The sequence below is a fragment of the Agelaius phoeniceus genome, chromosome 5 (assembly GCF_051311805.1).
Source record: "Agelaius phoeniceus isolate bAgePho1 chromosome 5, bAgePho1.hap1, whole genome shotgun sequence".
NCBI lineage: Eukaryota > Metazoa > Chordata > Aves > Passeriformes > Icteridae > Agelaius > Agelaius phoeniceus.
This window is the reverse complement of record NC_135269.1, coordinates 639,591-655,253: the sequence shown is the minus strand read 5'-3', so window position 1 is coordinate 655,253 and position 15,663 is coordinate 639,591. Positions and strand designations below refer to the sequence as shown.

At 42.0% G+C, this 15,663-nt stretch overlaps 1 protein-coding gene across 26 annotated transcripts in view; it reads left to right on the top strand.

Annotated features, from left to right (window-relative positions):
- Nucleotides 1-15,663, top strand: part of SOX5 (SRY-box transcription factor 5) — a 609,841-nt gene that overhangs the window by 561,625 nt on the left and 32,553 nt on the right. For all 26 annotated transcript variants that reach the window (XM_077178076.1, XM_077178082.1, XM_077178072.1 and 23 more), the window contains one exon: nt 13,273-13,450. In XM_077178076.1, the coding sequence (XP_077034191.1) occupies nt 13,273-13,450 (178 nt within the window). The remainder of the gene's footprint in view (nt 1-13,272; nt 13,451-15,663) is intronic.

Genomic DNA, 15,663 nt, shown 5'->3' with positions numbered 1-15,663 from the left:
TAGATTTACATGAAGTGCTTGGCAACTTTTCACTCAGGTTTCTCAGAACTACACATGTGCTGTACAGAAGGCAGTTTGAATTGTTCAGTATAAAATGAGCTGTTGCAAAAGAGGGATTCAGAGACATTGAGTGGAAAGCATCATTTTGGAGTACACATATTTTTCAAAGCAGTGTGGCTACGTGTTTTGGTTTTATAATGGAGCTTCCTTAAGGTCCAAGGTGCTGAAGTCTTGTGAGTATGTAAGAATCTCATTTAAACAAAAATCTTCATGTTGTCATGCCTGAAACTTAGAGATTGGTATAAATGTATCTCAAAGGCTTAGAAAGCAGCTAAGAAAATAATCTGTGAGTTACTTTTTATTAAAGGGGGATTAATTTTGAGTCTCAAATGATAGAAGATTTCATCTTGACAATTCTGCTAAGACATAAATACCTCACAGCAGAATTAGACTTTCTAGTGTAGAATCTCCCAGGAAAAGTGTCTCAGTAGTATCCAAAGAGAAAATTCAGGGAGTATCCAAAGAACATCAGAGGCAGACGAGCTGCTGAGACAGGATCCACCATATGAAAACTGGTTTAAAATTTCACTCTTGCTCACGTGTCCTCATCCATTAATGCTGTCAGTGTGGATTCCAATGTGTACGTTTTGTGCTAATGAATGACTTCAGTTTCTGTTTGCTACATTTTTCCTTGCTGCTTGTAAAGCAAAGATAAGCTATTGCCAGAACTGGTTAAACAAAAAAACAACAAAAAAATTAGGAAAAAATTGTTTGATAAAAGATTTCTGAGTACCTTGGAGGGGAAAACCACGTCTCTGATGGGGGCAGCACAGAGAGAGATTTTCAATTTAGAGTCGTGATGTTACAAAAGTATTTTAATTTTTGAGGTATTTCATAAGTTTGAGGTATTTCATAAGTAAAGCAGCTTTAATTCAGTGTACAATTAGGAGAAAACAAATGTATGTAGCAATGCTGGAGAGCATTTTTGTTGTGTGGGTCCTTGTGAATGTCCTTCTTTGCAAAGGTGGCTCTCTCAGGGAGAGCAGTCATTCCAGGTCACTGATTATTTTTATCTTTAGCCATGCTAGGAGCTGTATAGGCTCCAGGTTACAGCTGTAAGTTAATATATTTTGAATTGAGCTTGTTGGTTGCCTCAGTCAATCTTGAGCTCTGCTAATCTAAACTCTTGGCTTTTTTCTGCTTTGCTTGCAGATCAGAGTGACCCCTTTTTGTGCTTAAATCCAATACTCTTGGTCTTCTCTGAAATGATCTTCTTTCCTTTTCTGGGTACTCTCCTCCTAGTGTCAGATATCCACAGGAAATAGAGTCTGCAATTAAAACCTTGAAATTAATTAATTTATCTCTATTTGTTTATTACTTTTCATTTGTATAAATTATATCTCATTTGTATAAATGAGTGGATATTCTGTACCTTCAACATTTTCTGTAAAGGCACAGACCAAATTTGGGGTGAGGAAAACTCAGCACATGCACACACACAGACCTTGTGCACACTGACACACAGATGAATGCTGAGGTTAAAAATCTCACATTTGCACAGCTCTCAGCAGTGGGACATCTGAAATCTCAAATGTGGTGCGTCCTGCTCCTGCCTTTCCTGTGCTGCTGCTCCTCACCCCAAATGGGGATGGTTCAGCGCAGGCTGGAAGGATTCCCATGATGGCATCTTTGGGACTCACTTTGTGAACCCCTCTGGGCTCAGGCAGAGCAGATAATGCTGTGTAAATATGTGTTATTACTGGTATAAAGGAGATAAAATTATCTTGTGCTTTCCAAGTGCCCCAGTGTCTTGTCTTGATGGTAATTAACTGGTGACATACACATTGAGTCAGTGCTCTAGGATTTGTGCCCAGAATAAGTCACAGAAACACTGCAGCTTTAGCATAGGAGAAAAGGGTGATGGGGGCTTTTTTTTCCTTTTTTTTTTTTTTTCTTTTTCTTCTGGATAAGATATGAAAACTGCCCAGAGCTGGCCCTGTTCAGAAAAAGCAAATCAGTCTCTTAGAATTCTTTTTTTAAGATGTCAACTTCCCTCTCATACACTTCTGTGTGGACAAAGAATGTCTCAACATCTGCATTGAAGTCATCATTAAAATAAAAGGAGATCTGTAGACATCAGCTCTGAATCATCAAGAAATGGCTCGTGGGTAACCTTTGACACAGCTGAACCTCCTGGAGATGAGCCAGGGCTGGATTCTCTGCCTTCAGTGGAGCCAGTAGGTGCACTGGAGGTCCCTTCTCTCTGCCTGTCTCCCTTTCCATCTCTGACAGTGTCAGCTTCTGGGAGGTAGAAGTGCCCTGGCTGAGTGATGGAAATGCATTTGGATGTGTTCTTAAATAGACATTTGTTTTATGCCTGAAAAGAATAGGTTGGTCTTAATAGTGTGGTGCTGGGGGATTTTAAAGGTATTTTGTGAGGCAGTTGTCAGCATTACAAAAACTATTTTAACCAATTGTTTAGGCTTGAGGAGCAGCATGGAGTAGCTATTGTGTGTGGTTGCATGCATGTTCTCCAGAAATCACAGGGAAGGGGTAGATAAAAATCTGCCTAATTTGACATAATGGAATTTTAGCTTTCCTGTGATCTGACTTCAAATTCCTGCTGAGTTTCTACAGTGTAACAAAAATACTAGTTTGCTGTTGTTAATTTTAATTTCTAAGATGCAAGGTTTTAAAAGGAGCTGAAAGTATTCAGCATCTCATGGGGACAAACTATGAGTCTTACTAATGAATCCAGCAATTAGTGGTTCATTGTGCCTGCCAGCAATTTGGCCCCAGTTCTGGTCCTGATGGTGATTTCATTTCTGCTGGTGTGAAGCAGGAACAGGATCTGAAGCCTTGTGCACCAAGGGGGGCTGAATACTTCTTCAGCACTCTTCTGCATTCAGCAGCAAATACAATAAACACAGGTAGGGTCAATATATATAGATATAGATGATTAGATATAGATAGATATAGATAGATATAGATGATATAGATAGATATAGATGATACAGATATAGATGATATAGATATAGATATAGATAGATATAGATATAGATAGGAAGAGGAAGAGAGAGAGAGAATTAAGTATATAGCATCAAGAGTAGTTCCCAAACTTAAAGGGCTGCAAATGTTGCTGTTGCCATGCAGTTTCACAGACAAGTCTGATGTTTGCCCAGCATGGAATAAACCCTTTTCATGGGTGGAAGGTTGTCTTGTCCCCAGTTTTGTGGGAGAGTTGAGACAAAGGGGTGCCCCTTTGCTTTCTGAGCCATGTGCTCTTGTGCAGAGCACTAGGATTTATATTTGGTGCCATTTATGGTAACTTCACAGGGATGTTAGTGGCCGTGCACAGAAGGTTAGGTAAGGAGTGGCTCACTCAAATTCACAGAGAAAGTTTGTTGTAAAGTCAGGAGCTGTACCTGAGTCTCTTTGGGATGACCTGAGGGATCAGCAATTTAAAAAAGGCCTGGATGCAACAATTCCAGCCATTCCCAGGAGATGTTCTCTCAAGTAGTTGACCCCACACATGGGATCGTGGATGGGGTACAAGAATTAAACAAATCCTTCTCTGAGTGCAGTATTTACTGAATTGTGTGTTGGCTTTCAGCATTCCCTAGAGTGCCTTCAGCTCCCTCCAGTTTCTGCAGCTGCTGGTTAGATTTCATCTTGCTGCTAAAAGGAGGTGAGACATAAAGATATCCAGCAGGATCAAGTGCAAATTCATTTTGATTTTAGTGATCTGGGATGTTTTCAATGGCATGCAAACATTAAAGACAGATGAGCTTTGTATTCATAGCTTTCCTTCGACAAGCTATTAGTTGGAAAACCAAATTGTCAAGCAGGTCGTGGCTACAATAGCAAAACAGATTTTGCCATTTTTGTAGCAGTTGGATCTGTATATAAATCCAGTGTACATTATCCTTGCACTGCATATTCCTGGGGCTGTTCTTGCTGCCTCTCCTAGTGAGAAATCTGCCTAGGCTGCATAGTGATATCCAAAGTCACAGAAAACACAGGTGTTTTTTGAAAAGGAATTTCTTAGCCCCCTGCCAGTTGTCCAAGCTGTTTGAAATCTCTTTTCTTTCAAGGTCTTTGGACTTGTTTCTTCTAAAGTTTTCAACAGCTGGGGTTTTTTTGTTTTGGTTTTTTTGGGTTTGTTTTGTTTGGTTTTTTTTTTTGAGGGGTGGGGGAGGGCTGGTTTTGTTTTGTCTTTTTTCCCCCTGAATCTTAGCAACTGTGAGCATCCCTGCCTCTCCTGCCCGACCACAGCAGGATGAGGGGTCTGTTGCTAATTTGTTTTGATATGGTTCTCTTTGGTGTGTATTCTTTTTGAAATTAATTCCTTTTGCAGGTGTGGGGTTAGAGGTGGTGGTGTGCTCCCAGCGAAGGTGTCATCCACCACAGAGAGGAGGTGGGAGGCTTTGATCACTGTGGCTTCTGTTTTCTTGTTGTTCATTTAAAATGTACCAGTTTGTAATGCTGTTTGGCTTTGCAGGTCCTTGTTTTATTTCCTTCCAAGTCTTCCCCCATCCTTGCAGGTTTGTTGTTTTTATTGCTGCTCATTCTGCCTAACGTTTATGGGGATTATTCCTTGCAAGGTGGTGGCTCCAGGTTCAGTTTAGGCAGCAACAGAATCCAGTCCAATGTCTATTTCAATTTCTAAACAGCCTTGTTATGGGTGGAAGAGGGCATCAATAAGGACACAACTCCACACATTCAGAATTATGCAGAAAGGACTTAAAAAACCAAAATTAACCAGGGCACAGAGCACTACGGTTTCCACCCAGCACAATTTCAGGAACAGATAACCACAGATCAAACTGTCTGACCTCTGTCTGCTTTTCTTGGAACTTGTTTTGAAGCAGCTGGACATTTTAGAAGGTTCAGTGCAGTCTCAGAGGAGCTCCCAAACACTGCTCTGAGGAAGAAGAGTGGCTCTGCTCTTCTTCGTGACTCAGCTTTTACTCACTGTGTGAGATTAGGCAAATCATTCAGCCACTTTGTGCCTTATTCTTCCCAGCTGGAAAATAAGGAAAAAGCTGTCAGAGTAATTACAAGCTCTCATTAATTAATATTTCCTATGGTACACTGGAGAAGTGATTTTTTTTTTTCCCCTCCTGCACTTTACTGGTCCCATATATTTCAGTGGGGACAGTTTGGGAGAAGCAGTCTTCAGAGGAAGAACCCTTTCCCTTCCTTTGCCCCACAATGTTGTGATCCTCTCTAATGATTTTTACTGCATGTGAAGTGATTTTCATGGTGAAAATTGTGAAAAATCAGTTGTCATCTTCCCCTGCAGATTTGTATCAGTCCCTGCTGACCTGTGCCTAAATCACTCCTCCTGCTTAGCCTCTGACCTGAGCACTTCATGAATAAATAACCATATACATAATAACATAATTATTAATGTTATTAATAAATAACATTACTTATAATAACATTATAAATAAACAGGTGTAGCAGTGCTGTGAGAAATTCAGCTGAACAGTAGATGCAAAAAAAGCCAACAGCAGGGCCCAGGTTTGGCATGAAGCACAGACAAGGAGAATCCCAAGTGAATAGTCTTTCTGCCCTGGCTCCTGTTTTATCCCTACTCAACATGGACCCTTCTCATTTCAGGACCAGCCTGGCAAGGTTTGCTCAGCTTCACTGGGGCTTTTCTATATATGAGGCTGCTGAGTTAAATTTTCACTCACTTAGAGATGCAGATGGGAAGGAGGTTTTTCTCTATGAGGTGCAAGTAAAGGCTAAAAGCTCTTTGTTCCTGCAGTTTATTTTCGTGCTGTACTAAAAATGCTCTTCCTGGGTCCTCTCAGCAAGGTGGTGAGCAACTCTCACTTCTGCTGGTTCCACTCAAACAGAAGACCAAATGCCCAATTAGAAGAATAATGGTGATAGGACTAAGTAATTTACTTCTGTGTGGATGAAAACAAATGCTGAAATTTGGGTCTGCATTGGGATAAGCATCCATAACTCATCTGGTTTCCCTAGAGGTTGGTGGGGACTGAAAACTCATGTTCAAGGAAAATGAGCCTGGAAATCTCCTACTGGCTGCTTTCCTCAAACACATTGTGCTATTTGTCTGTGGAGATTACCAGCAGAGTTCACAAGGATGCTTGGGCATTTTGACAGTCCAAAGCCAGCCAGGAGCTGCAAGTGTGCTTTGGAGGATTTGTCTCTGAAGATTTGTGAAACTAAACAAATGCATTTTCAGTAAACACATAGCAGGCTGTTCATTCTGCTCAGCTGCATGTCCTGCTGTGTTCTCTTGGCCAAGCAGCCACGGGACCCCAGAGGGCAAGGTCCCAGTGCAGTGTTCCCTGGAGACCTTTAAAGAGCTGGTTCTGTGTGCAGAGGTGTGAGCAGGTGCTGCACAAGAGGACATCCTTTGTCCCAGGACATCCCTGGACCCAGACTTTGGAGAGCAGTACTGCAGTTCTCTCCCTAAACACTGCTGCTTTTGGGCTGCCCTGCAGCTGAAACATCCCACTCTTCATGGCAGGGTAGCAGAAGGACTAAAGGGATCCTGGAGTTTTGTGGTTTCTCTCTGTTATTTCAGCCTCTGTGTTCTGTGCCTGACAGGACAGGTGCTGTAGAGTGAGTTCTGTGTCACACACACAAAGGTGTGGGCTGGAGGGAAGGAGTCTGCCATCTCATGAACAGCTCACTCTGCATGCTGCTCTCTGTCCTTCCTGTATCTGTTGGAGAATTCTGCGTCCAGCTTTGCTAAACACAAACCAGCCAGCAGCCCTCTGCTTTTCAGTGTGACAGTGTGCAGAGCAGGCAAAAGCAGAGCTTGGGCTTTGAAGGGCAGCAATTTATGGTGTCTGACTTCTTTCCTGGCAACTCCACTCCTGTAGAGAAAAAGGAAAGGGGAGGATGTTAGGGATCTCTCTGAGAGGAAGAAGTCCCAGGATATCCTCACTGAGAGTCCCTGGTGTTGCAGAAGAACACTGGGGGAGATGTCCTCTGTCCCAGGTGCTACAGAGCAGATTCCCTTGCTGTGCTCCTGCACCACTTCTCTCCATGAACAAGGGTGGAAGCTGTGCAGCAATCCTCCCAGTGTGTAAATCACCCTTGGGGAGTAATTTATTCATTGAGTGGTTCCCTATATGCAGAGCAGAGAACAGAAAGAGTATTTGTCACTAGTGTAAGGCAGCTCAGCTTCCCCCTTTGTTTTGAGTCCCATGAATAAGAGTATTTGGGCAGTGTCAGTAAAGTATTAACTTGGGTTGGATAACATGCCCTGAGTCCAGAAAGTACCTGCCTCCTGAGAGAAACTCGTGCAGGAAAAGATACTCAGCAAAGGAACACCAAAAAAAAAAAAAATCAATTAAAAATGCTGCTCTGGATATAGAAAAAAAATCCAGGCAGAGATCTTTCTGCACCATCACAGAAGTAAAGGTCTGTGCAGAACCAGAAGGAAGGAACACTGTTTTTCCTCATACCTGCCCTCATCCTTCTCTTCAGTGCCTTTTCCTTTCTAACCAGAGTCTGGTTCTACTATTGCTACTGAAACTTGTGGGCAAGCATACGATGAAGGGACTTCTCTGAACCTGAAGAATAATTCTGCTGTGTTTATTACAGTCTCACAACCAAGATACCTGGCTTTATGTCTCGTATGTGTTTTTCTACATAGTTAGAGAAATTTCCACCTTTGCAGGAAGGGACACATTATTCTTAATCAAAACTTGAGAATGTGGCAGGAGGAGGTACAGCTGCAGATGAGCATTATCTAATTCACCCATCCTGTCATGTGAACATCCCTGCTTAATTTAATACAATTATTTCATCAGCGAGGATAATATCAGCAGCATGATTCATTTATACAACATGGTTCACAACTGCCTTTACCCCTTGGCTCCTTATTATCACTCCTGATAGTTCCACCATGAGTGGCTCCAGGAGCAGGGGAGGTGAAGGAAGCTGCCAGTGTCTTTGTGTGAGTGTGTGGACAGCTGTATTCCTGAGGGACACTGATTCCAGAGGGTTTTCTTTGCATCTCTGCTGTTGTAGCTCGGTTCCTTATATTGGTTAGACATTTTTGGATAAGCAGGAGTCTGGATAAGCCACTGAGTGGCTGCATTGTTCAGTGGGCAACAATAGCATCATTGTCTTCTGCCCCAGACATGCCAGTGAGTGCTCCATATTTTGCATTTCTATTGAAATTAAGATCTCCAGGAAACAGAACCAGGGTGGGGGAATGAGGCTTTGTTTCTGTTGAGGTGGCAGAGGCAATCTTGTAGAAGCCCCCCCCTCCCTGGCTTCTTATTTCTGACTCATTTGGCTGTAATTTGTACTGTCAAGGTCATTTAAATAGGCAGCAAGACGTGGTGAATGTGTTCCCAGAGGTCATGAAAAGCCTCTTTAGCAGAGCAGGCTGGGCTGTGCTTAAGCCAGGTCATTTAAGCACATTTGTATTGCCAGTCAGATGATACCCAGAGCAGTTGATGGTTTTGTAATAAACCCTGCAACCTGGGCTTGCAGCATGTGCCACAGTGGGATCTAGCACTCGGGTTTAAAGGACAGTAGAGTAATTCAGTGGCTGTGTTTTAATAGTGCACTGCCCTTAAAATGTGTGAACAGGAGTGAGATTATCAAACCCTAATGAATTGTCTGGGTTCCTCACCACCAGCCCCACCCCCCTTTCCATTCTCTAGACTGGTTTATTCATGTGGGATATCAGCCTTTTATTCAGCTCTTGGTGTTGAAATAGTGCCATTTTTAATAAATGGTTTAGAGAGTTTCTCCAAATCAGATTTTATCCCCTTCTTTTCCCATATCTATTCTCCGTGGAGATGAATTAACCTTTTATCCTAGGAGGAAGTAAATAGAGACAGCATGATGGCAAGATTAGCAAAGACATCATTTCAGCCAGATATTCCAAGGCTGCTGACTGAGAGTCAGAATTCCTGGGTCTCTCTGAAGCTCTGCTGCTGTCCCTGCCTGGCTGTGGCCAAATCCCTTCCTTTTCCCCCTCTTTCACTTTTCCTGCCATGTTAATGAGCATTTTGTGTTAACCTATAGCATTTTACCTTTCAAAGGACCAAGCAAACCTTTAAAAGCAGTGTGATCCACACTCAGCTTGCCAGCAGCATTTCATTTGTGTGGCATGTCAGGCACTTGAACTTGGAGATTTTCTGTGGCCGAAGTTTGAAGTGTGACAGCTCAGAGTTATACTAATCCAGGTTGAGTGAAGCTACAAAATATTTTGAATATTTTGAATATTCAATGAATATTCAAATGAATATTTTACTTACCCCCAAATACTCAAGTAAAATATTCAATGGATATTTTACTTACCCCCAAATTCTGGTGTAGGTGGAGGGTTCTTTCTTTCCTCAAATACCTAGATACAACCTGGGAAAAAAACCTAGAGAAAATCAAGAATTTAAAGTTCCCTGAATTCAAGTTTTGGTTAATGAATCTTCCAGTCCTGGGAAGCAAATCAGTTCTCCCTAAAGCAGCAACTGTTGTGACCCAGCTGTGATGCAGGGGATGGGAATCTCTTTGCCAGCGCTTTGCTTTCTGTGGGTACACTTCATTAGCCCCTCTTCCTGTGTTTTTGCTTATGCTTTATTCTCTACATTTATTTTGTGCCTGTGTGTATTTCGTTTTCTAAGACAAATGTGCTACTTTAAAAGAGGCATTTCATAACCTTTAATCAAGATCATACTTTATTTTCATCGCATTTGTGTTTATATTATTACAAGCCTTTTGGGTCTTAACGTCTTCTAGTCTCAGCATTAATGTTTTGGCTGATATATAAATAAATGTTTGACTTTAACTCTTTAAAAAATCCTTGGGTTGGGGAAAAAACCCACCTTATCAATGTCATCTTAGAATAGCTGCATTTCAAAAAAAGGCAGGGACCAATCAATGCTTTCTCTAATAAAAACTGAATGCAGGGAGTAATCCTAGATTCTGTGATCCACTGCATAAAATCAAGTCTCCTGGCTGTTGAAAGATACCATCTACCTGAAGGGAAGAGGCTACATCTGGGCTTTATCTTTTATGTCTCTTACTTGCCTGAGCAGTCTGGCATAATTGGGAAAATTCTGCTAATCTGTAATGTGTCAGAATGTTAGCTGGGAGATTTTATAGTTAAAAAATAAAGGTGGACTAGCATCTAATTCTTATTGGGGTTACACAGGCTCAGATCAGTAATGAAGACAGCACAGTTCTTGGTTTAAGCTGGAAGAGCGGAGGATTCTGAATTGATGGCTGCAGAAAGGGACAAGAGTAACTTGTTTCACTGGCTGGAGTGAAGATCCTAACAATCATCTTCACACTTAGCACAATTGTATGTTATTACTTGTCCTCCAGATATTTTTTAGAGTCCTTTGGAATAAATCAGTGTAGTTCCACTATTGTAAAGGAAATGACTGAAGTTATTACCAAATCCTGATGCAACGCAGGATTTTTAATGCATTTGACTTCCAGCGAGGATTTGAGAATGCTCTTGGAAATAACAGAAGTAAAAATGTTATGAAGACCAAACAGTGAAGTAGTATCATTTTGTAAATATATATAATAGCTGAAAATTGTTTACTTATCCTCCTTTATGAGAAGCAAGCTTCTGTGACCTCCGATTAATTTACCATTAGCCTGAGCACACAATGAAAGTGAATGAAGGGGCAATTTGGAATGACATTTATCAGCTCTGGAGCTGTCGGCTTCTATTATTTCCACAAGGCCTTATATTTCTTGGCTTCAGAGAAGGCTGTGCTGACTTGAATGAAGAGGAGCATTCTTACTCCCAGGAATAGTTGCAACACAAACAGCCTCATTGCTTGATGCCTACAGTGGGGAAAAACCACTCGCATTAAACGAGATCAGAACCACCCCGGAGCAGTGGACTTGGGCAGGACCTTGCCTTCACACCAGGTTGAAAAAAAGGGAACAGAAGAGCTGAGAAAAGGGAGAGGGAGCAAGAGGAGGGAAGGAAATAAGCTTTACAGGGGTAGGATGGCTGAGGGATGGAGGATGAGGCTGAAGAAGCCTTTCAAATGGGGATGTGGGTTGGAACCCACGCTGCCTTTGCCATGGTGAGAGCCATCCCCACCAGGACTTGCTGCTCCTGAGCTGCTGCTGCTCTGCCAGATTTCTCTGGGCAGAGAGCACCTTGCAGCTTTCTGCACCATAGCTGACACAGATCAGCCCCTTCTGGTGAGACTTTCAGCAGAGGTCAAGAATCCAACGTGCATGGAAACCAAACCCTCTTGGGCTGAGTGGGAGCAGGTCTGTGGGCAGGTTTGCTTTGCTGCTCAGGTTGAGTTCCAGATAAATACATGGCTTGGCTGTTCAGGGATCCTTCTCTGGCACAGGGTCACTGTCTTTGGTGGGTTTGTTGGCTCATTTGTACTCCAAACTTCAATGCAACTAATTCAGTACCGATTTCACAACACTACAGTTGGAATGTTGTGAGACTTCTTTATTTTTTAATTGAAATCAGGGGAGCAGCAAAACAAATCTCCTTCCATTTGGCTGGTATTTTATTTTATTCTAATTTTATCTTTATCTATTGTATTCTACTACAATGGATTTGTATTTCCGTAAAGTAACAAATCCCTTCTAAAAATGTCAAATACCAGTTTTACTGGTGACATTTTGAACCCTGCAGCCTAAATCTCCTGGAAGATCAGCAGAACTCTGCCATCTAGGTAACTAATTCACTTCTGGGAGTGTAGTATGTAGGCTCCTGAGGCAATTCTATGCAGTGATTTTTTTCCCATTCATTTTATGCACAAGTTGCCTCTAGGATGGCTTCAGCATCACTTTAAGGATGACAGCTTTGTCCACTATGCCTCTGATAATGTTTATCTGCTATGACTGTCGCAAAACTGTAGAAATATAGCCAAATGTAGAAATATAATCAAATATAACAAAGGTGCTTTGCTCAGAGGCAATGGAAAAGTTGCATGACAGAGATTTGTAGATTTGTCTTTATGTTTGGAGACATCTCCATCGTAGTTCCATGAGCAATAGCAGCTGTAAAATTCCTTCTTTCCTGTGTGGAAAAGAATCACTGTTACATGATAGTCACAGAGACTTTGGTGATAACAGTAAAACACTCAAACACCAAAAAAAAAAAGCTCACAAAAACCAAAAGCTGAGTCTAATCTCACTCAGCTTTGCACTGTTGTAAGTAAGTCAGGAATAATTCTATAAAACTAGATGTAGTTACAATTTAGGGAGGCCAGAATCAGTTTCCCAGTGCCTAGAGCTGGAGCCCAGCTGTCTGTGAAGCACTCCTTGCAGCTAAAGGATGACTTCCCTAAGTCACAGTGTCAGACAAGAGCCAAGCTATTATGTGATGATTTGATCTAATATCACATCCATTAGTTCTGCTTATTTAAAAGTCAGTTAAAATCACTTCTAAAATGTTCCCCTTGTTGAAAATCCTTTTCTCCCTTCTCTGTTGTTTTTTTTTTCTTTTTCTTACTGTATTTTACTTTGGTCAAACAAAAATACATTACTTGGCATTTTAATGCTTTTTATAGCACTGTCTGTCAGTCTTGTCTGTAATCAAGCCAGGTTTAGGAATAATTCCATTACCCTGCAAAAAATGTCACCCAATTTTTCTATTTTCACATAATAATAATCATTGCTGAAATCCAGAAGTCCAGCTTTGCACCAGATAAAAACATCTGGGGGTGTGTGCAGAATTACCCAGGTTATTGTGTCAGGGCTTGATAAGGTGGAAGAGAAGTGTTTGATTTCCTATCGTGTTTTTGTGCTTGGGATTATAAATCTGGGAAGTTCAGGGGAAAATACCAGTTAAAACAAAAGAAAAACCAAAGAAAAGGCACACCAAAAAAAAAAAACCAAAAAAAAACAAAAAACCCCATAAAAAACGAACTGAACCCCTATTCACTTGTTTGCCCAGTTTGGTTAGTGGTGGTTGAGTGTTAAGTGAAGATGGTCTTCAGTTTTTTCTTCATTAGTGAATATAAGATCCAAAATAAAATATAACTATAAAATTGCTCTTTATTTTCATGATAGAAGCGAATGTCTTGTGAATGGGAATAATTTCTTCAGAGACCAAGTGGATGATGTTCTCTGATCATGTCACACTAATTTTCCAGTTTATCAGTCACTGCAGTTCCAAGCTGGAGTGACAAGCTGGTATCACATTTGATCTTCATGTGTGTGATAGCAGCTCTCAGGTTTGGGTCCATGGGAGCTGCAGCCCCTGCCTTGGCTGGGCAGAGCTGTGCCAGCAGCACTTGGGTGATAACATTTCTTTCTCCTCTGCTTCCACAGGATGAAGTGGCCCAGCCTCTGAACCTTTCAGCCAAACCCAAGACATCTGATGGCAAATCTCCCACGTCCCCCACCTCTCCTCACATGCCAGCTCTGAGAATAAACAGTGGGGCCAGCTCACTAAAGTCCTCCGTGCCAGCAACATTAGCCAGTCCTTCGGCCAGAGCCAACACAATAGGTGAGCTCAGCCCTGTCTGTGTCCCACCCAGCCCTCTGTGTGTCCCCTCAGAACCAGGGGTAGCTCCTGTTGGGAAGGGGTTCTTATCAGCCCTGCCCACAGCTGCCCAGGGTGCCCATCCTGCTCCAGCTGGTGGTGTGGGTGCAGAAGCTCAGAGACTTTCCTTTCAGGAGGGATATCTTAGCTTCTACAGAGTCAGAAGACAAAGGCCTGTGTCATTTCAGATGCTGCTTTAACTTCTGATGAATGCTGATTTTTAATGGCACACATTACAGACAGTGACCTGCTGATGGTGGGCACTGGAGACCCTTGATATTGTACCCTGTCATCTAAAAGTGATGGATGAGCTTTCAGAAACGAACTTTTAACTTAAAAGTCTACACTTTTCCAAAATTACGAGTTCAATCCTTAGTCCATCCAAATGCTGATTGCAATATTATTTTACCTTGGTGTAATAAGCAAAGCAATCACCAGGTTCATTCAAGGAAACCCCAGATTTATTGCCCTGTGTTGCAAAAAGTCTTGACTGGCTGTTTTTAACATCGTTCCAGAAAATAGTGATAGTTCCTCTTCCTGCCAAAATGATGTCTTTGCCTAAGGACCATCTAAATAGTAACAGTCTTACAGGTAATTTCATAACTCTGATGTGTTCCAGGGACTGTCCTCTGTGTGTGTAAGGAAAATGTGCACACACCCCATTCCTGATCCTTCTAAAATGTTGTATTCCATGAAGGGATTGAGTATAACCTGAGTATAACCAAGGCTCCATTGTGTAAATCAAGCTCTGTTTTGGGAATTGAGTGAGGCAGATGTACTTTTTCTGCTGTCTCCTAGAGCATCTCCTGCCTTGCCACTTTCAGGGGTAGCACAGAAAACCCCAAAAGAAGCCCTAGGTCAGACCTATCAGAAGCTGTGTCTGTGATACAGCAGTGCTGTGCAGTGATATTTATTTGGTATGACACATTAGAGTCATATAAATATTTTTTAAATATCACATTACTAATTGTTAATGCCTCTGTTGTTATTAACCCTACACTCTTTAACTGTGATGCACAGTAATGTATTTTATATTCAATTTGCTTGACCCTGCTGCTCTCCATGCACTGTGCATTGAATTTCATTTTTTCGGATTAGATTTTTGTCCTTACGTAGAGGGAACGTTGTATTTCCATGGGAAGTTAAGCATCTGACTCACATTTCAGCAGCAAGACATCTCTTGTTCTCCCCTCTCCAATCCTCTTTCCCTGCACACCTGCTATTTTCCGTGGGTTTGAGACCCCTGCAATTTACTTCTTCTAACAAGGTGCAGATTTTGAAATGCTGTACCTTTAATGAGTGATAATGTAATTGGATAAAAGCTGTGAGGATGAACAGAGCTTTAAAGGTCACTCTTGTAAGAAGAATTAATGTGTTATACCATTAAGCAACCATGGAAAACTGTGGAGCAAAAGATAACATATTTAAGTTATTGTTAATGACATAGAGTTCACTGCTGTATATCTCTCTGCTACAAATATAGAAAGTGACTTTTTGAGGTTGCAGAGCAGTATCACTGTGCATGCTGTATGTGTAAGATAAGCTGTCTTTAGCTGGTGCAGGAGCTGGATGGACACTCCTAGCAAAGGTTTAAGCAAAGGTTTATCCTTTACTGGAGGACTGCAAGAAGGAAAAGCTCCTGGACTGCCTGCACAGTCTCCTGCTCACTGCTAGGTCAGATCCAGCCCAATCACAACAAGCAGGGCTCATGGCCATGGTGAAGCTCTGGTGAGCTTGGGTGAAATCCCACATCACCCTCCAGCAGGAGCACACCAGAGAAACTTTGGTGATGTTTTTAGCAAAGCTACAAAGGTCCCTGATGTGGCAGGGAAGCTGGATCCCTTTCTCATCCAGAGGGATAAATCCTCCACAAAGAGCCCCTGGGAAGCACTCAGCCCCTTTTCAGGCACTCATCCCCTTGTCAGGCACCTCCACCTCTGGAGTGATGGAGCTGTCAGTGTGACCGTGTTCGCAGGAGTCCGAGGGAAGAGACCAGGATCTGACTCCATGTTTCAGAAGGCTTGATTTATTATTTTATGATATCTATTACATTAAAACTATACTAAAAGAATAGAAGAAAGGATCTCATCAGAAGGCCAGCTAAGAATAGAAAAAGAAGGAATGATAACAAAGGCTTGTGGCTCGGGCTCTCTGTCCAAGCCAGCTGGGCTGTGATT